General features: G+C 40.7%; 2 protein-coding genes across 7 annotated transcripts in view; one reads left to right on the top strand and one right to left on the bottom strand.

The window, feature by feature from the left end:
* Window positions 1-1,506: 1,506 nt before the first annotated feature.
* LOC134216426 (methyltransferase-like 26) lies at window positions 1,507-4,438 on the top strand. 6 transcript variants are annotated; one of them, XM_062695318.1, is made up of 4 exons: window positions 1,507-1,533; window positions 2,000-2,042; window positions 3,385-4,058; window positions 4,118-4,438. In XM_062695318.1, exons 2-3 carry the CDS (start codon window positions 2,035-2,037, stop codon window positions 4,043-4,045), a joined length of 669 nt encoding a protein of 222 aa, XP_062551302.1. In that variant the 5' UTR covers window positions 1,507-1,533; window positions 2,000-2,034; the 3' UTR covers window positions 4,046-4,058; window positions 4,118-4,438. The 6 variants fall into 6 exon arrangements, with proteins under 6 accessions (XP_062551302.1, XP_062551298.1, XP_062551300.1 ...); XM_062695314.1 differs by lacking the exon at window positions 1,507-1,533 and adding an exon at window positions 1,621-1,862; XM_062695316.1 differs by lacking the exon at window positions 1,507-1,533 and adding an exon at window positions 1,621-1,862 and having other exon boundaries at window positions 1,987-2,042.
* A 5,569-nt stretch (window positions 4,439-10,007) lies between these two features.
* LOC134212312 (ubiquitin carboxyl-terminal hydrolase 3-like) overlaps window positions 10,008-24,630 on the bottom strand; it is a 31,210-nt gene continuing 16,587 nt past the window's right edge. The window contains exons 2-7 of the mRNA XM_062690044.1: window positions 14,190-14,331; window positions 13,337-13,895; window positions 12,783-13,280; window positions 11,861-12,003; window positions 11,651-11,797; window positions 10,008-11,591 (exon numbers count right to left, since the gene is read on the bottom strand). Of these exons, the coding sequence (XP_062546028.1) occupies window positions 11,381-11,591; window positions 11,651-11,797; window positions 11,861-12,003; window positions 12,783-13,280; window positions 13,337-13,895; window positions 14,190-14,331 (1,700 nt within the window). The 3' untranslated portion in view covers window positions 10,008-11,380. The remainder of the gene's footprint in view (window positions 11,592-11,650; window positions 11,798-11,860; window positions 12,004-12,782; window positions 13,281-13,336; window positions 13,896-14,189; window positions 14,332-24,630) is intronic.

Here is a 24,630-nt window from a genome sequence, read left to right as displayed (position 1 = left end):
AAACCTCTTCGAATTATAACAAGCCATGAAAACAAAACTATCGCACTTGTATACAAGTTGGATAAAAACTGATTCGGATAGGCGGTTTGATAAAACGCTTTGTTCTCGCTCATTTTATGTTGGGGACATTATTTTTTCGCACAGCTGTGTAGAACAAGTTGAAATGCATCATCAAAACTAGAAATACTAGAATAAGAGATCGGCGAAGACGCCATCTTGTTTCCAATCGAACCGTCAAAAGCGGTTCCATTTCGACTTGTTTACTTTTTGCATCCATAAGAAGCGAGCAAGAAGTTCGAATGCTGCCAGTATCATTATCACGATTTCATGCATTTTCATACGTTGCCATATCGACAGTTTTTCACTCCCCCGGTTTCTGGTTATAGGGTTGCTAATCAAAACAGGTGCCCCCGCAATTGGGGCTTATTAAAAGAAATTTATCATGGGTTGTAGTCCCCCGAATCTGTTCCTTATCGTAACAGCTACCGAAAAACGTCTCTCACGGTATGCTCCCTATTGAGAATGTATACAGACATGATAAGTGAGAGATTTTTTTGGATTCAAACCCTGGATACAGATCAATAGTTTTTGGTAAAACTAACACCTTGGTGCATTTTCAGTACAAAAACTGTAACCAGTACTCCATAATTGCTCTTCAAAGTGCGTGGACATACGTAGATTCTCAAAAAAAAAAGGAAAAAAAAATCATGCATTCCTGAATAAACAATTTTTTTTTCGTATTTTTTGCCAGAATACGTATTTTTGGAAGAGGATTCAGGATATATAAAAAATCTTATTTTGGCCAAAAATGTTACATATGCAGTTTCTCAAACAAACGGTTCAAATGTATGTAATCCAAACATCCTATTACACATTTGTGGTACATAAAATACCGATTAACAATTGTCACATTATAAAATTTCATTAAACTACTTACTTCTGGACGTACCCGCATGCGAATCAAAGGGCGAAATATTTGTTTAAGTTTTTCCGCTATATTTACTACGCTGCTGTTATTTTTGCAATAAAGACCACCAAGCTTTTAGTTTGACGAACATTAAACTTGCTGGTCATACAATGGTTTTGAAAAAAGCCAAGATAAAATTTCTAGCTGTTTGTGCGCTTCGTTTCGACATGAAAAAGTGTCATGTCGCATACCCTTGAAGATTCCCATCACGCTTTGGAAAAGCTTTGTTGGCCCGTTGTGAACGTTGTGAAGCGTTCGTATTGGTGTATTTGCGTTGATGAGGTGAATATATGAAAAAATGTCTCAACCGAAAATCCAACACAGTTAAATACAGTCAAGACACCAACCGAAAAGGACATACCATAAAAAGATGCTGTTTATGTAGATTTGCGAAGCTTTAACTACCGTGTGTGTAAATTTTTTTTTCAATTTTTGGATAAGAAAACCCAGAAAAGTAACAATCATTATTTCAGGCATAGAACAAAGATTTGCAGTTCTCTGTTGATCCACTGTCGACAAAAATGTATGCTGTTGAAAGGGCGCAGTTAAGCCACACTGTTACAAACGTACGCTATAAAATTACATCTCCCATTAGTTGTAAAATGCATAACGCCACAATGAGGCACGTGTCAAATTAAACGTCACTGTTTTTAACAGCCGGTTGAGTATAGAAGTGTTTTGTTTGTGTTGTCTGGGAACTTTGATTGTGAATAATACAGTGGAAATTGTAAATTATATTTTGAATTACCAATATTGAATTTATATTTCTATAAATCAAAGCAATCCCTAATTTAAGATATTTTATCTGATCTTTCAATTGTCCCGAAAAGGGATAAATTTATCAAAAGCTCATGTACTGAACATTGAATTCAAGTATTTGACTTTTATTTCAAATGTAAGTCTGAACTAAATTCCTCTCTAAATAAAAATATGATCTACCATCATCTAATCATACAATCCTACATTATGTCATGAGTATAAAATATTATTAACAAAAGCACTATAATCCAATTCAGCAGAAATTCATTTTAGGTGAACATCTTCAAAAGCTACGATCCTTGACACAAATGATGAGGTAAGTAACGTTAACTGTTAACAGCGCCAGCGTGATCTACGGGGAATTTGATTATTTTTTATAATTTTCGTTCGAAATAAGCTCAAAGTGTTTTGAAATACTAGTATTATACACAATCCTTTATCGATCCGTTGGTAAAACTAGTAATCAGTCATGTTTTTAATGTGTACACCAAACCAGCAGATGTAAGATTTTCATACAATTCTGTATAAGAACTGGGCATATTCCAAATTGTTTGATTGTTTTTATCCATATTTTGTATTAGACCTTACAATTGTGCAAGCTTTTCTTACAACAAAGCTTACATTTTTGCCTTTCTCGTATACTAAGTATACGTAAAGGCTATATGATCACTCCAAAACCAAACTTTTGATAGAAGGCTCGCATACCCATAGTGTTATATACCAATCGACTCAGTTCGACGCCCAGGTGATGTCTGTTTGTGTGTATGTATGTATGTGTGTGTATGTGTACAAAATTTTGTAAACACACTTTTTGGAACTTAGCATTGGCCGAATTATACGCAACAAGCTCCATTCGACTGAGAATCCTGTCCCATTGTTTGTTATTGAAAAATGGCCAGATTGGACTATGAGATCAGAAGTTATGGCCAAAATACTATTTTTTATGCGCAAAACACACTAAAAAACACTCACTCTTATTTATTAGTATTTTTTTTGCAAGGGAAAGGCACCAACATCGCTAGGTAGATTAATCAGGGTTTTTGTATAAAAAATCTCTTATGCCCAGTTCTTATGCAGATTTTGATAGGTTCTTATGCATTATTTGTGAGAGTATCTGACACACGATTTTTGGGTATAGGCAATTCTCTTCTAAAATAACACAAGTAGAGAACTAAAATATACGTTCCAGAACATCTGCGTTATTTCAACGCTGCGTGCACGTTGTGTTGAAAGGACGCTACGTGAGCTTTTGGCCTAAACCAGCCATATCACTTGATTTGAGCACCGCGTGGCGTGATGTCGCCGCGTTGTGCGTCTATTTCCTTATTGGCTAATCCACCTATAGAAATTTCCTAACTCTGAAAACAGATTTAAGAATGAATTCAAGTCACATAAGTTTCTAATGCAAAATTAACATGCATGGAAGCGTCTTCAAGATTGTGAAAGGCAAGTTTGCACTACATATTAGACATCAGACTAAAATGGAATTACCAAAAGTGGAAACTAGGATTAGAAGAAAAAACTGGGCTTTGTTATTAAAATTCAAAAACTACTAAGATTCCAACTGCGTTCAATTTCCCCTTAGCTTTTGGGAAATAAGTAAAAAAATCCTTTTTCTAATCCTTATTTCTTATCAAAAATCATTCTGTGTTTCATAGCCGCATCCGCAAGCTCAGCAACCCCGCTGGGGAACGTAACAAGGCGCCTATATTGGAAGTACTCAACAAATTCCTAGACAAAGATAGCCCGAACCGTAAGTTGCTGGAAATCTCCTCCGGTGTAGGTCTTCACGCTGCCTACTTTGCATCGCACTTCCCCAAGATCCACTACCAACCTTCGGAATATGACACTTCAATTTTCGGCAGTATCGAAGCGTACCGAGCCGAAGCCCAAGCATCGAATCTACAGGAACCGATAGCGATAGATATTTCCATGCCGTGCACCGAGTGGAACAATGACCGCAGTATCAATTACGCAACCTCGGCGGAATCTTACGACTACATGCTCAACATCAACATGATGCACATATCGCCGTTCAAGTGTAGCGAGGGACTGTTCTGGAATGCGTCCCGATTGCTCAAAATGGATGGACTGCTAATCACGTACGGACCTTACGCTGTGGACGGCAAACTGACCCCGGAAAGCAATGTGCAGTTTGATGCGTCACTCAGGCACCGAGATCCGTCATGGGGAATTCGCGATGTGCGAGTGCTGGAGAAACTTTCCCACGCCAACGGAATCACGTTGAAGCAGATGTTCGATCTACCCGCCAATAATAAGTGTTTAATCTGGGAAAAGGTTAAGAAAGTGGACAACTAATTAAAAGGAATTGGTAAGATTAGATTGGTTGTGTTCAAATTATGAACAATTTTACGAAAGGTAGTAAAATAGAGTCTTTTTTAGGCTTGCGAATCACTCACTATAAATGTTCCTCAATGCATGCCGCGAGTAAGGAAGAAATTTGTTGAATTTCTGTTCGCTTCGGTAAATGCATGACCAAAAGTGTAGGCCATTGATGTGGAGAGCAGCTGACAACTGTGGCGACCAATTTTGCTACTATATAATAGAATATAATTCCCACCTTTTTCTTAATTGTAGTATTTAATAATTTATTCGTAGTATCGTCAATCAGTACATTATTTTGTCACAATGTGTATTACATCTTGTATCTTTCAAAACATTCAATAAAAAAAACAAACACTATATTTGAAATCGCCAATTGTTGAACGGCTAATTTTGTCGCCTATTGTTGAACTCCCATAAGGAGAAGGGGAAGAAATTAGCCGTTCAATATTTGGCGAGTTACCCTATTTGATTTGGGAGGAGGACTGCAAATATGTACCGTCATCGGGGGTGACAATGGGTCTGGGGTGAGAATGGTAAGTAATGGTAAGCGCTCAACTTCCGAGCCGATCGGACGTTTTTCACGTCGCGCTGTCGTCTACGGAAGCCAATCGCCGGATATTGATTAATTCTTCGTTTTTCTTTAAGAATACGTCCCTCGCGAGTGTTCAGATATAGTTTCGCAGCGTGCTTCGACATCATCGTAAACCGATGTCCGCAAAAAACATTATAAAAACATGCGTAGACTATGCGAATATGCCGAAAAAGCCGTCATCCGAGGAGGTCCATCATTTCGTTGGTGTGACACTCGACTTGAAGCGAGAAGAAGTGTTGCGCATCCAGTACAGTCGCAATCTCGGTGTCGCTTTTGTAAAAGCCGCTCGCCTCGAGGTGAGTTACTTGCGTTGCAGCGTCGCTTCACCCATGCGTTCGTTCGTATAAACGAGCAAAGAGTAGCAGGAGAACTACTCTCTGTTTTCCAGCTTGGTGAGAGGCGAAAAAAACGAACAACTATAACAAAAATCGAAGACGAATATGGAGAATCCATTGAAGACTCCCAAGCCATTCAACACAAAATACATCAATATTTTTCCGAACTGTATTCCGAACCAAATGAAGAAACCGATCCAGATCAAGAGTTCCAGTGTGCCCAGATTGTTCCACCAAACGATCCAACAAATGCAGCATGTATGGAGCCAATTAGCACTGCGGACATATGGTCGGCGATCAAAACGAGTGCATCGAGTAAATCACCAGGACCGGATGGAATCCCCAAGGAATTCTACCTTCGTGCATTTGATGTAATTCACCGTGAATTGAATCTGATTCTAAATGAAGCATTGGCATCAAATTTTCCATCCAAGTTCATCGACGGTGTTATCGTCCTAGTAAAGAAAAGGAGAGCCGGCAACACTATCGGCTCGTACAGACCAGAGACGATGTTATTATATAGAGACACGCGAAGAGATTAAAGCAATTCTGGCTTCACGGCCAGCAGACAAAAATATCCTGTGCGATTGGCAACATAAAAATTTGTAAGAACTTGAAGTAACTCTCAGTATGAGCATTTATTTCGTTTGCTCCAACCATATAATATATAAAATCAATAACACAGAGATGTGTTTGCATCACACAAAACGGACCTAAGGCGGAACATCCCCTAGATGAGCGATAGTTACACAGCCACAAAAATAGCTCGTGTGGTTTTATTGAAGCTTGGATTTCAATATTTTCAACAGTATTTGGTTCCTCATGAAACAAGGAATCTGTACAAACGTTTACATGTTGAAAAGGACCGTTATCACGACCGTACGAGGCATTTTTGTGCCTGTGTAACTGTCGCTCATCTAGGGGATGTTCCACATTAGGTCCGTTTTGTGTGATGCAAACACATCTCTGTGTTATTGATTTTAAGCGTGTTAATCATGGGCACATGACGGCGGCTTTCCCTATTCAACGATCGGTGAGGCAAGGGGACCCAATTTCGATGCACCTTTTTGTGTTATATTTACAAAAAGATATTTTAGTTACTAGATAAAGATTGTCGCTGTCGTCGCTGTCCGGAACATCTTTTGCTGGCGAGGATAGGGGAGCTAAATGTCAAAGAAGGAAAATCCATACGATTTGACAGGTATGTACCACACATGTTTCGGACAGCAGAACAAAGGGAACCGAAGCGACAATCTTTATCTAGTAACTAAAATATCTTTTATTTACAACCTTTGGTGGCATCTTTAGAACGCGCTTGTGGCAATGATCTGGTCGTCGCAAGCCGTATGACACACAGCTATGCTTCTGACTCCAGCATAAAATTGGCGTTATTATTCTGCTATGGGCGTTATTTTATGATACAATATTATTACCAAATATTTAAATTTGTTATACACCGTACTAACCGTGTTGTGTTGAATGACGGTCTTATTACAATAAAATTGAAAACCGAACACATTTTTCACGGCACGGAATACGTGGTACATAATGATAATCGTAATAAATTCATTCAAATTGCTTACCAACAATTACTCCATCACAGAAAATTAGTCCCGAAATGATGTTTTTGTTTACTAATTTTGAATTGTCAGTGGGGCCCACCGCGCGCTAACCCCAGAGATGTTAGCCACCATTTTTTCTCATTGGAGAGATAGGCGATGACAGTATAGGGTGGTCGTCGCATATACTGATGATATTAGCATTATCGCCACATCAACGGCCATGATTCAAAACATGCGTGATTTGTTCCAACGTTTTGGTCGTGTGTCAGGTGCCATGCTGAATCTACGGAAGACTACATCAATTGACGTCGGTTTTGTCAACGGAACCCCGATAGAAGTGGAGGTTTTATCGACCGGAGTGCCTCGATAGAACTAAGACTATCCGAGAAGATGGAATAATGGTCTACGGGCTGATTGGAAATTATCCCCAAAGCGAAGTTGATTGCTGCCAGCTCAGCAACATAAACCGAACACGGTTCCTGAAGTTTTTGGAAGGTGGTTGAAGTTACATTGAATACACCGAAGCCAGTGGATCCGTTGATACGAGAACCATCAGTGAAATATCTGTTGTTGCAATTGAGATGTTCATATTTTTCAGAAAAATGTGAGTGAATAGATATTTGTCGAAGATGATCTGGTATTCCTTGAATAGCATGTTTCATGGACAGATCGTATACAATTGAGCAACTGTCGTTGGTGAAGTGAACTCGAGGGGGATTATAACACGGAAGACAAAGTCTGATGATATGTAGTTGAGATAAACTCTCAGGGCAAGTTAGTTCAAGCATATTATCGAAGTTATCTAGAACAAGTGTGTTACTTGTTCCACATTTGATGAGTATTCTAAGTGAGAGCTCCCAGTAACGGTGCTTTAAAGGAGTGGCTCCAGCAAGCACCTCCAGGCTCATGTTATGCGTAGAATGCATGCAGCCAAGGGCAATGAGATCACCACTGCAGACAGAATCACAAATCGACCACGTTCTGATTGATGGACGGCACTTCTCCGACATTATCGACGTCAGGACATATCGTGGCGCTAACATCGACTCTGACCACTATCTGGTGATGGTTAAACTGCGCTCAAAACTATCCGTCATCAACAATGTTCGGTACCGACGACCGCCACGGTACGATCTAGAGCGACTGAAGCAACCTGATGTCGCCACTGCATACGCGCAGCATCTCGAGGCAGCGTTGCCGGAAGAGGGTGAGCTCGATGGGGCCCCTCTTGAGGACTGCTGGAATACAGTTAAAGCAGCCATTAACGACGCAGCGGAGAACAACGTCGGGTATATTGGACGAAGTCGACGGAACGATTGGTTTGAGGAAGAGTGCAGACAGATTCTGGAGGAGAAGGACGCAGCGCGGGCGGTCGCGCTGCAGCAAGGTACCCGGCAGAACGTGGAACGTTATAGACGGAAGAAGAGACAGCAGACCCGCTTTTTTCAGGAGAAGAAATGCCGCCTGGAAGAAGCGGAGTGCGAGGAGATGGAACAGCTGTGCCGTTCTCAAGAAACACGCAAGTTCTACCAGAAGCTCAACGCATCCCGCAAAGGCTTCGTGCCGCGAGTCGAAATGTGCCGGGATAAGGATGGGAGCATCTTGACGGACAAACGTGTGGTGATCGAAAGGTGGAAGCAGCACTACGAGGAACATTTGAATGGCGCTGAGAGTACAGGCAGTGAAAGTCAAGGCAGCGGAGGAGATGACCACGTCAGTTCAGCTGACGATGGAAGCCAACCAGCCCCCACCTTGAGGGAAGTTAAGGATGCCATCCAACAGCTAAAGACCAATAAAGCAGCTGGTAAGGATGGTATCGGAGCTGAGCTCATCAAGATGGGCCCGGAAAAGCTAGCCACTTGCCTGCACAAATTGATAGTCAGAATCTGGAAAACTGAACAGCTACCGGAGGAGTGAAAGGAAGGGGTTATATGCTCCATCTACAAGAAAGGCGACAAGCTGGAGTGTGAGAACTTTCGAGCGATCACCATCCTTAACGCCGCCTACGAAGTGATATCCCAGATCATCTTCCGTCGTCTGTCACCATTAGTGAATAAGTTCGTGGGCTTCGTTGACGGCCGCTCGACAACGGACCAGATCTTTACTGTACGGCAAACCCTTCAAAAATGCCGTGAATACCAGGTCCCAACGCATCATCTGTTCGTTGATTTCAAGGCGGTATACGACAGTATAGACCGCGTAGAGCTATGGAAAATTATGGACGAGAACAGCTTTCCTGGGAAGCTTACCAGACTGATCAAAGCAACGGTGGATGGTGTGCAAAACTGTGTGAAGATTTCGGGCGAACACTCCAGTTCGTTCGAATCGCGCCGGGGACTAAGACAAGGTGATGGACTTTCGTGCCTGTTGTCCAACATTGCGCTAGAAGGTGTCATGCGGGAGCCGGGTGTAACAGCCGGGTACGATTTTCAACAGATCCAGTCAATTTATTTGTTTCGCGGATGACATGGACATTGTCGGCCGAACATTTGCAAAGGTGGCAGAACTGTACACCCGCCTGAAACGTGAAGCAACAAAAGTTGGACTGGTGAATGCCTCAAAGACAAAGTACATGCTTGTAGGCGGAACTGAGCGCGACAGGGCCCGCCTGGGAAGCAGTGTCACGATAGACGGGGATACCTTCGAGGTGGTCGAGGAATTCGTCTACCTCGCATCCTTGCTAACGGCTGACAACAACGTTAGTCGTGAAATACGAAGGCGCATCATCTGTGGAAGTCGGGCCTACTACGGGCTCCAGAAGAAACTGCGGTCGAAAAAGATTCGCCACCGCACCAAATGTGTCATGTACAAGACGCTTATAAGACCGGTTGTCCTCTACGGACATGAAACATGGACAATGCTCGAGGAGGACTTGCAAGCACTCGGAGTATTCGAGAGACGGGTGCTTAGGACCATCTTTGGCGCAAGAAGACGGTGTGTGGCGGCGAAGAATGAACCATGAGCTCGCCCAGCTCTACGGCGAACCCAGTATCCAGAAGGTAACTAAAGCCGGAAAGGAATGCCGGACAGCAACCCTGCAAAGATGGTGTTCGCTTCCGATCCGGCAGGTACGAGACGACGTGGAGCACAGCGAGCGAGATGAGTAGACCAGGTGCAGAACGACTTGGCGAACGTGGGCGTATTCGAGGATGGAGAGATGTATTGTGGCGTCAAATTGTTGATTCAGTGTTATCTGTTTAGATGTAGACTAAATAAATGAAATGAAACGTCTCGCGTGACTCGAGAATTGTCGATTTCGACTATTCTCGTGTGAGACGACCGTGTAATTCAAATGGGAGGTATCGACGATTCTCACTTCATTCGAAATGCCTCACCTCATGCAAGACGTAGAACAAGCACAATTATTTGCTCGAAACCTCTGGCTCTGACTGGATGATGGATACAGCCTCAATGCCGTTTCTTGGGTATTAAAACGCTTTTACCAATCATTTTAATGTTTATTTTTATTCATTCTTTTTTATACGGATAGCTAGAGAAATTTCACTTCTTAATATATTAATTTTATTAATATAATTAAACTTTCGTACTCTGTTGCTTACCTTCTTCATCAGAAGGTTTATTTGTTTTAACTTGTTTATTTCTTTCTTCCTTCGAATGTTTAGGTGTGTAATGATATTTTTTTTATTTTGATTTACCAGAATTATTTCCAAAGATGAACGAACTTTTAGTTTTTTTTGTTTCCTGCAAAAGAAGTAACGTTGGGCGACTTAATTCCAGCGAGTTGAAGATGTAAAACCCACACATTGAACCGGCGAAGAAATTGCGAGAGTTACATTTCCCGATCTGAAACCCAGTCGATCCGTTTGACTTCTGTTGTAGAATAATTCGGTGCTTGGCAGGAACAGAACAAAGCTGACCAAAAGCAGCTAAATGGCTAAAATAAGATCTATCACTAGATTGGATTATTTTTGCGGCATTTATTTCGGAATAAAATACATCGCTAGGACATAGTTTTCATTCTCAACTTGTTCACAGCATGAAATTAACTTTGCATTGAGCCAGCAATCGTGAAAGTTGTAAACTGGACTGGGAGAAGGGATCACTACCTAAACTAAAGACAAAATAGTACACATAATCTAAAGCTAAATATAAAAAATCACAAAAACGCAGCGGCCTCTTTGAGAATCTCTAGATTGATGCAAAACAAATCTAATGTAAAGAGGAAAATTTGATCTGGAATCTGCCATAAAGCCTCCCTCTCGCAATCATAATTTCTTCTGGATGAACTTAAAAAGGAAACACAATATGCTGGCAATCGATCTCCATCCCCATGAACGGAAATGGTATCCCTATGATGCGAGTGTGTTTGGGTTTCAGAAAACGAAAATAAAAGAAGGTTGCTAAAATGCTTCAATCTATCACAATGCAAAACTTTGTTGGATGCGTGGGTACTTAATAGGAAACTGACGGTCCGATCGAGGCCGAGTATATGAAAGATCAAAACCAAGAAACAAGTCGGTAGGGCATTCCATCAGTTAAGGTAATTTACTACTAGTTTGAACATCTGCTTTGACATTTGCGTTTTGTTGGCGTTTTTTACTATAATTTTGATCATCTCACGTACCCGGCTTTGTTTGGCGATTATTTGTTTTGTTGGTTTTCCAAAAAAAAACATTTTCACCATTCGAGTTGGAACCAAAATTCTGCTGTTTGACATGCAATAGGGGGTGCATTCTCTGCCGGCCAGATCGATGACGATTAGATGTCATTTGCATCTAAATAATGTTTTCTTCTGCTATGCGCTCTTCTTCTTTTCCTCTATACAATTAATCAGTCTTAAAAGAAGAATAACTTAATCTCAAGATGCGGTCGCCGTGGGTGTTCCACATGCCGTCGCGGGCGATGTCAGTAGCCGGCTGGTGTTGGTTGGGTCTCGTTTGATGTAGAACAGAATGTACGGTTTGCATTCGGCCACCACGTTGCTGCTGACTTCCTTCACCGAGTGATCATTGAAGTGCATCCACACTCCGTTGTTGATCGCGAACGAGGTGTAGTGACCGCAGCTGGAACTAACATGGGAGTTAGAAATCAATATTTTACGAAATCATCGCAATTGCACCAAACTTACCCGTTGCCATGATGTACAATAACAGCCGCCAGATCGTAAATGTTACAACTGGAATTAGATCGTCTCGTTTCCGGACCATTACTCAGTACGAACTGCGACATGTCTAATGCATTGATCGGAAACGTTATCCTCAAATCAATTTTGGTTCTAGAACATAAAATGGAAATTTCAATTGCTTATCCGAAAACTACCGTCCGACTCTCAATCCACCTATAATAATTATTCCATCTGAATCGTTTTATATGTAAACATAAAACATTCGGCAACCTGCGAATCCAAAATCGTTTCGTGGACTTCCGCTTACACTTACACGAACTGCAGTAATAGAGCTCTGTTTCCGTTAGTTCTTCCACCTAAAAAACAAAAGTAGTTCAATCAAAGGTTTATGGCCTGATTTCAGGATATTGACCTCCCGGAGTGGAAATTAATTACTGTCTAACACGAGTTAAGTAACTCCATTTAATTCCACCAATTATTTCGATATCTTTGCAGATACGTTAGTTAAAAAAAAGAATTAACACGTTTCAGTGGCGTAGCCAGAAAATAGGTCTGGGGGGGGTTTTCTGAACATTTTTTTTTTTCGAAAAAAAAACTTGTTCTAAAAATTTGGTCTCTGGGGGGGGTTTTATGTCCAAAACCACCCCCGTGGCTACGCCACTGACACGTTTAGTTGAAACAAAGAATTGGTGTTAATTACTTTCTTCGGTGGGGTTCGAATTCTCACGACCCCAGTACTGCCGTTATACACATATTTGTCCCATGTGTGCTGGGATTTCCTATATACATGGGACAGTTATGCGTATAACGGTAAAGTAGTGATGACACCAAATTTCCAACACTAGTGATTCATTTTCGGAACTAAATCGTCCCCAAATATTGTTTGTTTTGTATAGAGATAAAACCAAGTGGGATAAATATGTATTATTGTCTGGCATCTACACACATACTTCATCAACAACTGCGCTCGATCAAGTAGAGGTTGTTGTCTGATGGTCGTCCGATCACGACCCGATCACATGGCAAAGGAAGATCTTGTAATTCGAGTTCAGTTCAATCAAAACTTCATTGCCTAATTTTCGGGACAAACGCATCTAAGCCCATATTTTAGATAATATAAAAGCCGTAAACTTACTTCTGTAAAACTAGCCAAACAGTCGGAAATATTGCACACCGGTGCACATTCATCTTTCTCCTTTTCGCCCACCTCAGGTGGGTCCTTGTTGTAAAACTTCTCCGGAATGTCCAACGAAAGATCCAAGAAAGGATCATGCTTTTTACTCTCCATACCACAAATCAGACAGCGTACCTCACTCTGCAGTATACCGCCAAATACGTTAGTCACGATTGAGTTCCGCCCTTTAGATTGCAGATGACTGAGGGCCGGAATATTGTAAGGATTACTTTTCATGTCCCCTGCTTTCTGCGCCGATTGGCTGGAAATTTCCACTGGGAATGATACCTGCTGTAGCTCGGTATGCAATCGGTCCAACATATAGCGCAGGAATTCATGTGCATCATGTTGGCGATGACCCCGAAACTGGGGTACAACCTTCCAAATGACCAAGAATAAACATTCCGGCGAAATGGCCCCTTTCGACCCATCTCCACCTTGACTGAGATTCAGTAAAACCTGGAAAATCGAAAGAATTAGATTTAACGAACGTCTAAAATTCCAACTTCACTAACCTTCCGCAACTCTTCGACCACAAACACGTCGTCTAGGTTTTCTTTCATGCTACGCGAATGGTACGCTTTCTGCTTATGTTTGCCCGTCTCCAACGAAGGCATTGTGTTAAAGTAGCCGCTAAACTCCTGGATGTTACTCAGCGACTGTAATACTGAATTCATAAAGCATGTGTTCCCCAAATTTCGCAGACCCACAACTCGTCGCATCGACTTCCGCTTGGCGGCTCCACCACCTGCGCCGGCAGTTCCATTTTCGTTGTTGCTATCGCTTGAGATAGTTCGTTTGCGGGGCCGTAACTTGCGCACGCTCGGTGACGACACGGAGGTGGTGGTAGTGGAGGATGATACTGACGAAACGGTGGACGGTTCCTCCCAGCCGGAGTCACTCGACGACGACGTACTGCTGGCGGTTTCCTGGCCCGACTTGGACGAACTGATCTCTTCCATTGTTGACGAGGTCTCCGACACGGAATCCCCATCGCCATCTTTCAGTTCCTGGCGAATTTCTTCCAGCGTATTGTCGGGTGTGTCGTTTACGACGAATTCGTCACATTTGTAGCTGGAATGATGGAAAGAGGTTGATGAGGATCACAGTGATTAAAATATTATCTTCACAGACGACGACGACCAAAGTCTACGACATGACATAGGTGGCCGTTCAAAAATGATGTCACATGTTTTAGAAGGGGAGGGGTCTAAGATTTTGTGACAGTGCATACACTAGGTATACAAAAAAGCATGACAGAGGGGGGTCTAGAAATCCCAAAAAGTTGTGTACATCATATTTGAATCCCCCTTAGACCTACATCAAGTGAGAGACAACGGTCGTTCCCAGTGTCTTGGATGTACGTACCAGTAAACGGACAAATTGACTGTGTTGATGCAAATGTTATGGTTCTGTTTAGAAGAGTGCTTCAAAGCATGCGCGCTTTCGTACCGTCCACATCGCACCGATCCACACTGCAGGCACATCCAGTTATCCTTGCCGGAACATTCTAAAAAATTAAATGTTGGTTTTATATTTGCCTTATTGTATTATAATCAATAATATGGAAATGTGAAATTGCCTGACAACACTGTCACTAAAATTGATATCAACATTAGCTTTCGTTTCGATTATAAACTGTTTCTCTCTGCAGTTCGACTCCTCGGTGTTTCTCTTTAGGAGAGATTTTTTGGCTGTTTAGTATTAGTCTCCAGTTTTATTCGAGATTTACACGATCTCTCACAATACACAAATACCTACATATCGAGCAATCATATGATGAATAAAACCCCTGCACTCTACCGTGCACTTGTTCCTCAGCCTTCTCCTTACGCTCGAGCTCACTCATCGGAAGGAACAAAGTAAAACAAAAAGCAGTTCCCATCCCATTCAATATAATTTAAATGGAAGAATCCATTGTAGATAGTATTATCTTTCTCCCACATTATGCTATGTAGTATCGAGAGTTGATACATATATCCAGGTAGGTAGGCACATATATCTACGCTCTCTCAAGCGTGCTATCATTTTGAGTTGAAAACGTACGCATTTCTGGTTAGCAAAGGAATATTGCGAATGAGGAAGTAATATTGCTAAACGGATTCAGTAAACTGATTGGTAAAGTATCCTTTTAAATGAAACGCAATGCGACTTCTTACTTTTATGGTGGTTGTCCAGTCCATAACAACGGTTTTCAAAGCAAATGTTGAATATTCTATGAATGTTACTACCATCTGAGGAAACAGACATGAGATTCATAATGAATCTTTAAAATATGCTAATGATAAATAATATTTTAAAATACACGATGATAAATTATATTTTCTATTTAAATAAAACATGAAACGACACCAGAAAGATATTTTTCATTTTGGCAGCGTTCCATGACATAATAATCTCCAATAATTTTAAATGTTAATCGGTAATGATTCAGACAAGAAATGACGAAGCTAGCAGATTTCATTGACGCTGCGATTTCATTTGATAATATCGTCCGACTCTCTGGGAGTGCTTCGATAGGTGGATACGCAGCGACTGAGCTCATCTTCATCATCGGACAGTCATGCTTTTCTAGAAATTTATTATGCATTCTGTCTATTCCTTGTTTGGTAACCGTAGTTATGTGTGTAACCGAAAACGACTTGACTGTGTTTGTACCAGTGGCGGTTTTAAGGAGTGAATGTACCCTCTACAGGAAACATGAGGAAGGCTTGATTTCTCTTTAATTTCAATATATGGTCATCAGCAAAGAGCAAATTGTAGGATGGCTATGAATTTAGAATATTTTTTAGAAATAGTTTTTCTCTGAATAGATTACAGCTCAGTGTTCATTATTTGAAGCGTTGTCCAGAAGTTGTAGACCATGTTACGTTTGACTGTATTTTTTGTATCACTCGAATTAATCTAATGATTATTTTATGTGCGAAACTCGCCATAGAAGTTAAAAATTTATCTGGTTTCCCATTTTAAGTGCAACTTATACGAGTTATATGCAATCGTAATGGATAGCATGACCGTTTACAAGCATTTTATATTCAACGTTCTGATAGAATTTAAGTTATATAAAATTAATTAAAATTTAAGCCAAGTTACCATTTTTACATTCGTACACCATGAGGCTAACACGATGATACTTTTATGCCCAGGGAAGTCGAGACAATTTCCAAATCGAAAATTGCCTAGACCGGCACCGGGAATCGAACCCAGCCACCCTCAGCATGGTCTTGCTTTGTAGCCGCGCATCTTACCGCACGGCTAAGGAGGGCCCCAAACTGGCTAGAATATTTGATCAATTGAATAAATTAAATCCCCAAACGCTATTCGAAAACGAAAAATTTGACAGAATATATATGGGATGTCGATCCGGCTGCTTCCGTCCGTTCTGCTGCATTGCATAGGAGGCTTAACAATCTAATCCTCCGAATCCTGTTGTTTTCTGTTATCGTTTTATTGCATTACGTCAAATATACTATATTAACAATATGATTCACTCTCACGAAATTTTGGCGACACCACATGTGGCGCCAACTCGCGTCCGAAAGGATCGATACACACGTAAATCGAACTACCCAAAATATGACGATCGTTTTACACACACTTCAAAATGTCATCATGAAAAAAATAGGGATGCTTGATGTTTTTTTGCAAACTTAATCGATTATGTTTAATCGAATGCAAATGGAAAATCAAATGTTGTAGCAGAAGTGTGGTAGGCATATTTTTGTGGAAATGTATAATAAATTTGATATAGCTCGTTGAACTGTATCCGGCGGGACCATGCCGGTGCACCTACTCGCTCTCTGTTTTGCACACCATGTTGCTGTTTGCTCATTTGACTGCAACACTTTTATCAAATGTACTATTGTCGCGCTAATCTTTTCCTAGAATGCTGCGGCGGTCTTACACTCGCAAGCTCGGAAGCAGGAAGCCGCAGTATTCTATTTTATCTCGAGATGCATAATATATTAACAATATGATTCACTCTCACGAAATTCGATACACGATACACGTTATAATTAAACTACCCAACATATGACGATCGTTATACACACACACTTACGGAGCCGAATTTATTGAATTCAACATTTGGCTAGCAAACATTACCGCTAGGCAATGGTTAAACTCACTGGTATTTTTTAACAGCAAGGAAGTGACCCTGATCAATTTACTTATGTTTTGTTACACTTTTTGAATTTAAATGTAAATTAACAAAATTCGTAGAGATTTATAGATTTATGATTTATAGATATATAGATGCATAAGAGTTTACAAAATGATTGTTTGAGCTCGAAAAACGATGGAATTAAAAAAAAAGACTTAAGGATTTTTTGAAAACGTAACGATTTTTATCACATTTTCAAGGATGATGTGATCAAAATATTTTACCTACTTGTGAGATGAGCATTAGGGTGGTTCAAAAAATTGATTTTGATCCACAGTGCTCATCTGATTCTTTACCATGTTCTGAGTTTCCCCTGAAAATTTGAGCTCATTTGGATTAAAACTGATTTAGCACAAGCCGTTTCAAGTTTGCATGCAAATTAGTATGGAGAAAATTATTTTTTCGTTGTACTGTTAATTAAGTTTCCCCATCAAGCGCAGGTTAAAAGAAAACCTACATAGCTAAAAGGAATACTCAACAGCTTTCACTCAGTGTAAACCGCATCTACGCACAGCTGGAGCAGACATACGATGGATGCCCACTGCGGGACGTCAAAATCGTCATCGGTGACATGAACGCACAGGTAGGAAGGGAGGAAATGTATAGACCGGTCTGCACACCGTATCGAATGACAACGGCCAACGATGCATAAACTTCGCAGCCTCCCGCGGAATGGTAGTCCGAAGCACCTTCTTTCCCCGCAAAAATATCCACAAGGCCACATGGAGATCACCTAACCAAGAAACGGAAAACCAAATCGACCACGTTCTAATTGACGGTAAATTCTTCTCCGACATCACGAACGTCCGCACTTACCGCAGTGCGAATATTGAATCCGACCTCTACCTCGTTGCAGTATGCCTGCGCTCAAAACTCTCGACGGTGTACAACACGCGTCGAAGTCGGACGCCGCGGCTTAACATTGGGCGGCTACAAGATGGTAGACTAGCCCAAGAATACGCGCAGCAGCTGGAAATGGCACTTCCAACGGAAGAGCAGCTAGGCGCAGCGTCTCTTGAAGATGGCTGGAGAGATATTCGATCCGCCATTGGTAGCACCGCAACCGCTGCACTTGGCACGGTGCCCCTGGATCAGAGAAACGACTGGTATGACGGCGAATGTGAGCAGTTAGTGGAAGAGAAGAATGCAGCATGGGCGAGATTGCTGCAACACCGCACGAGGGCGAACGAGGCACGATATAAACAGGCGCGGAACAGACAAAACTCGATCTTCCGGAGGAAAAAGCGCCAGCAGGAAGATCGAGACCGTGAAGAAACGGAGCAACTGTACCGCGCTAATAACACACGAAAGTTCTATGAGAAGTTAAACCGTTCACGTAAGGGCCACGTGCCACAGCCTGATATGTGTAAGGACATAAACGGGAACCTTCTTACGAACGAGCGTGAGGTGATCCAAAGGTGGCGGCAGCACTACGAAGAACACCTGAATGGCGATGTGGCAGACGAAGATGGCGGTATGGTGATGGACCTGGGAGAACGCGCGCAGGACATAATTGTACCGGCTCCGGATCTCCAGGAAATCCAGGAGGAGATTGGCCGGCTGAAGAACAACAAAGCCCCTGGGGTTGACCAACTACCAGGAGAGCTTTTTAAACACGGTGGTGAGGCACTGGCTAGAGCGCTGCACTGGGTCATTACCAAGATTTGGGAGGAGGAAGTTTTGCCGCAGGAGTGGATGGAAGGTGTCGTGTGTCCCATCTACAAAAAGGGCGATAAGCTGGATTGTAGCAACTACCGCGCAATCACATTGCTGAACGCCGCCTACAAGGTACTCTCCCAAATTTTATGCCGTCGACTAGCACCAACTGCAAGGGAATTCGTGGGGCAGTACCAGGCGGGTTTTATGGGCGAACGCTCCACCACGGACCAGGTGTTCGCCATTCGCCAAGTACTGCAGAAATGCCGCGAATACAACGTGCCCACACATCATCTATTCATCGACTTCAAAGCCGCATATGATACAATCGATCGGGACCAGCTATGGCAGCTAATGCACGAACACGGTTTTCCGGATAAACTGACACGGTTGATCAAAGCGACGATGGATCGGGTGATGTGCGTAGTTCGAGTTTCAGGGCATTCTCGAGTCCCTTCGAAACCCGCAGAGGGTTACGGCAAGGTGATGGTCTTTCGTGTTTGCTATTCAACATCGCTTTGGAAGGGTAATACGAAGAGCAGGGATTAACACGAGTGGTACAATTTTCAATAAGTCCGTCCAGCTATTTGGTTTCGCCGACGACATAGATATTATGGCACGTAACTTTGAGAAGATGGAGGAAGCCTACATCAGACTGAAGAGGGAAGCTAAGCGGATCGGACTAGTCATCAACACGTCGAAGACGAAGTACATGATAGGAAGAGGTTCAAGAGAAGACAATGTGAGCCACCCACCGCGAGTTTGCATCGGTGGTGACGAAATCGAGGTGGTAGAAGAATTTGTGTACTTGGGCTCACTGATGACTGCCGAAAATGACACCAGCAGAGAAATTCGGAGACACATAGTGGCTGGAAATCGTACGTACTTTGGACTCCGCAAGACGCTCCGATCGAATAGAGTTCGCCGCCGTACCAAACTGACAATCTACAAAACGCTCATTAGACCGGTAGTCCTCTACGGACACGAGACCTGGACGATGATCGTGGAGGACCAACGCGCACTTGGAGTTTTCGAAAGGAAAGTGCTGCGTACCATCTATGGTGGGGTGCAGATGGCGGACGGTACGTGGAGGAGGCGAATGAACCACGAATTGCATCAGCTGTTGGGAGAACCATCCATCGTTCACACCGCGAAAATCGGACGACTGCGATGGGCCGGGCACGTAGCCAGAATGTCGGACAGTAACCCGGTGAAAATGGTTCTCGACAACGATCCGACGGGCACAAGAAGGCGAGGTGCGCAGCGGGCAAGGTGGATCGATCAGGTGGAAGATGACTTGCGGACCCTCCGTAGACTGCGTGGTTGGCGACGTGTAGCCATGGACCGAGCCGAATGGAGAAGACTCTTATATACCGCACAGGCCACTTCGGCCTTAGTCTGATTAAATAATAATAAACCGCATCTCAATTAATCGTTCCAATAATTCATGATTAGACAATGTTTTCACCACGTAAAACACTTTTTTGGTAGTTGATTTGCATTATATATATATTAGGGAGAAATATAAATATATGCAAAGATTATATATTGCTGTTACAATTATTTTAAATTGATATTTGAAAACCATCCCTAGAGCGGAATAAAACTTGTAATGTTGCTTGGGATATCACCGCATGGCTAAGGAAGGCTTTTATATTACCACAGATAACAGATATTGAGGCTTGCATCCGCAACCGTTAATTCAAATGTATTTTTAATTGGGACCGCGTTTGGCAATCGATTGGAGATGGCGCAAGGATCATTTTGATTGAAAACGCAGCTCGAATGCGATTGTCAAATGCATTGGCTGCGTTCGACGGTTGATGGCAGTAGTGAGCCAACGTATATCAATTCAAAAGTTTACACATAATTTTCAATAAAATTTGTTCTAGCTTCAATATCTGTTATCTGTGATATTACTATGGTAGATTATTGTTTAGCATGATCAATCGTTTTGAATAATTTTATGACACCAGTTAAACTTATTCATTCGCATAACAAGTTTGAATTTTGGCAGGTGTTTAGAAAGAATTGGGTATATATGAAAAAAAGATATCGAACCAGTGCATAATCTCCATCCAAGCGTTTCTCAGCTATTTTCATAGGATTTCATACATTTATCGAGTTTGGCTTCGTTATGCTCTTTGACGCTTGAGCTTCAATAAACAAGTTATTTAGACTATAACTTGGTAATAATCGATTCCTCCTTAATTTTTTATATGATGATTGGAAGAAAAAAATCGAGGAAACTCATTTAGTAGTGACGTGGTAAATAATTGACTGTTTTACAACCAAAAGGTTCCGTTTAAGGGAGAAAAAAAAGTTGTTTGGGACCCTCGGTAGATTTTTTTCAAATAGTCACGAAATGAAAGCCTAAAGGGTCAAACACAATGGACACGTTTGCGTGCGTTTTGACAGTTTTCCCATGTGTTTGGCCCATAAGAGCTATATTTTCACGTAGTGAAAGTATTAGCGATGCTCATTTTTTTTGTCACACACCGCGTTGAATTATCTTGATTTTATAAATCAATGATGATTTCTTTTCAAATTAACTCGCATGCATAATCCCATTTTTGAGAATTCCAAAATTGTTATCAATTTGTGAATATGATTTGACAGAGAGAAACGTACTTTTGTGAACAAACTGCCCGATATGAGAGTCTGATATAAATACAATTCAAACATAATTACGTTTGTGGTACCATCTCTCTATATAAAAATGAGTTTGCATTTCCCTTGAGGCAACATGAACCGGTGCCAGCGAAAGTGGTACATAAACCATTTTTGTCAATTTTGGGTTTTTTACACCAACGGCTTCTATTTGCAAAGATCTAGTAAGGGAATAACGAAAAAGTGATTTTTGGCTACTAAATCTCGAGATATGCACATTTTATTTTCTGGTATATATCACAATGGCCATTTCGTTGCCAGAAAAAGTGGTACATGTACAGCTCCACCCACTAAAATCAGCTTATTTAAAAGAAAATACAGCAGCATGACTGTTTTCACAACAGATTTCAATCCTATTTTGAATTTCAAGATAGTTTACTGCCGTTTAAAATGATTTTAAAAATGTACATGTACCACTTTTACTGTCAACGTTTTTCGGTTTCTGTTTCCTTTTGTTCCCATTAATAGTGGTACATGTGCAATTTGTTCTAATAAACTTGAAATTTGTCATAAAATTCGCTTATTTTTCACTACTATCTTTAGGCACATCAGTCATAACATGTTGGTACAGTTTAGTTGCAAAAAATTGCAAATATGAATTTATTATTCGATGTTTTTGGGAAAATGCGTCTCCTGAAAAATTTACTCAATGTAACATGTACCACTTTCGCTGGCACCGGTTCATATAACTCACGAACGGGTTGACCGATTTGTACGGGTTTCTCATTAATCGATTCGTTTTGAGGACTGCTGTGTTATAAAATATCACTAAATTTTGAGGAGAAATTTGAGAAATTGTGAAAATACAATTTTGATGCGAGTTGTAAGAAAACCCAATACGATCGCGCTAAAAATGATCTAGAGTGCGGCGCTGAATGAACTCAACAATTGACAGTAAGAATGCAAAATATAGTTGACTCTGTAAATCTCGATGTTCTATATCTCGATATCTCTCCCTATGTCGATGGTTTCCTCGGTCCCTTCAGTCTACATACATTTTGGCTTTCTACATCTCGGTAACTTCCCTATCTTGAAATCTTTCTATCCCGATGTGTTGTAATCGTATTTTGTTCTGGATTCACTCTCCTTATGTCGATATGTTCAAATTTTTAGGCTACTAGACCATATTTGGACTATAACAATACAGATCAACAATAAGCAATGATATTTGTTTTGTTGTCGTTTTTCATAGCAACAAGCTGTTTTGGATCTAGTACCCAATTAAATTTTCCTTCCATTCCTCGATCTCTCCCTATCTCGATGGTCCCTTCAATATCGAGATGTGGAGAGCGACTGTAGTATAATCCCGAGCAAGGTCGGGTACGTTCAACTAGTTTTTCTTGCGAAAGTATCGAAAAATAATCTATTAAATCCCAAAAAATATCTGATATTGGATACGAAATCGAGAAAGCACAATAAAATAGATGTAATTAAGTTTAGCCGAAATATCTCACCGTAATGCTACGTTTTGAAAGGGCAAGTGAATTGAACAGCTTAGTTTAATGCAATTTACTTGCCAAGAGTTGAACATGTTCAACTTACTGTCCGTTCAAGTGAGTTGAGCGAAGGTGTTTGGACGCGTTTAATCCAAGCGACTTGTTCAATGTAACCAAATAATCATACCCATTATGATAAGCGTAACATAACAAAACGCAATCGGATGAGTGTCATCTTCATGGCTTTCCACTCAAGATACATATTCATTCAATCAATGGTGGGCAGCAAAAAGTTTTCAATTCATAATAAGTTGCAACGCAGGTGTTAAGTTCCAGTAGGAATTTAGGACACCGAAGAGGAAGAAGAATGATGCATTAGAATAATATCGATAATATTCAGAAAGAATTAATCAAATTTCTTGCTGAAGAAAATGATAGAAATGTTTACAATGGAACAATCATTTTAATGTTTGCGGAACGGCTTTCACAGTTTGAACGATTGAAGCAAAGGTGTAGTTTGTCTGCTTTGCACTGCTTCATCGAAATATTTACAGTAGTGTTTGCATTTAACATAGTCGATATTTTGCATTTAACAAAGTCGATAATCGATTTATTGAAAAATGTATGGACATCCCCACACTGTAAAATGTCATCGAACAACTGTATGACTACTCACCGGAAGATGGCAGGAGGGTTTTCCAGCACAAGCTAGAAAAAACATGTTTAGATTCCTCTTTGCTCGCTAGATGATGTTGTTATCACCGGCAAATTGTTCGCCATTTCGTTGTATGGAAAAACTCGAAGTGAACCATATTGTTAATATAATATATTTGATTACGTTCGGGGCTCTACAGATAGTAAATCCACATTATGGCTACTACTCGGTACTATAGATCCTCACTGTTAAAAGTGTATTGCAACATCGTACCTCTGATATTACGAATGACCTGAACCTATAAATAAATGTGAATCCATGTGAATAATGCCAAAATTACTCTAAGTATAAACAAAATTGTAAAAATGTGCATTTTAAATATTTTTCGACCAGTAGTTTTGATATTGAAATTTATATGCATTACTAATAATGACTCACCTTAATTCGTAATGCGTTTTATGTGCGAAATAATAAAAATATTTTCGCGACGCATATATAATATATAATGATTGAAAATCTAACAGCTCTGCACATACTTTTTAAGAAACTCACTGGTCCAATTCTAAGTACAAAACTAATGTAAATAATATGCATATTATTCTGAGTGTAGAGATGCACCGAATACCTAATGGTATTCGGTGTTCGGTGTTCGGCCGAATACCGAATATTTCAATTTTTAGTTATTCGACTGAATGTTCGGCAACTTCCAGTAGGTTTATTTTACAAGGAAATAAAACTGTTTACCTCCTAATTAATCAAACGCAAAATTTCTTTTGATGAACTACGAATTGATTAAGGTGATTATACAATCAAGCCATGTGGTGAATTTTAAATTCACCACACAGTTTACTACTCCTATTATCTAGTTCAAATCTAGCTTAATAATTTTCGAACAATGCTAAAATTGAAGTCGATTGTTTAGCATAAACAAGCAAACGATCCACGGATTTTTTATCCCCATAAACGTTGTGTTTCTTTCAATTCGTGTTCTTGAAAAATCACTAGAAAAAGCACGTGGTTTCCAAGATGGCCGATTTGTGGCTTTGTTGTATAACCACCTTAATGATTAATTACTACGAATTGTTTTCAAAGAAAAGAACATCTTATTTCTAAAACATAACGATTCACTGAAAATAGGATGTGTGAACTTTGACATCAAGAATACATTTTTATCAAGTGTCAAATCTTGTAATCTAAATATGTTTTGAGGCGACTGCGCAAAACTTAATG

Source organism: Armigeres subalbatus, chromosome 2 (genome assembly GCF_024139115.2).
Source record: "Armigeres subalbatus isolate Guangzhou_Male chromosome 2, GZ_Asu_2, whole genome shotgun sequence".
Taxonomy (NCBI): domain Eukaryota; kingdom Metazoa; phylum Arthropoda; class Insecta; order Diptera; family Culicidae; genus Armigeres; species Armigeres subalbatus.
The sequence above is the reverse complement of the archived record's forward strand: the minus strand, read 5'-3'. Positions and strand labels throughout refer to the sequence as shown.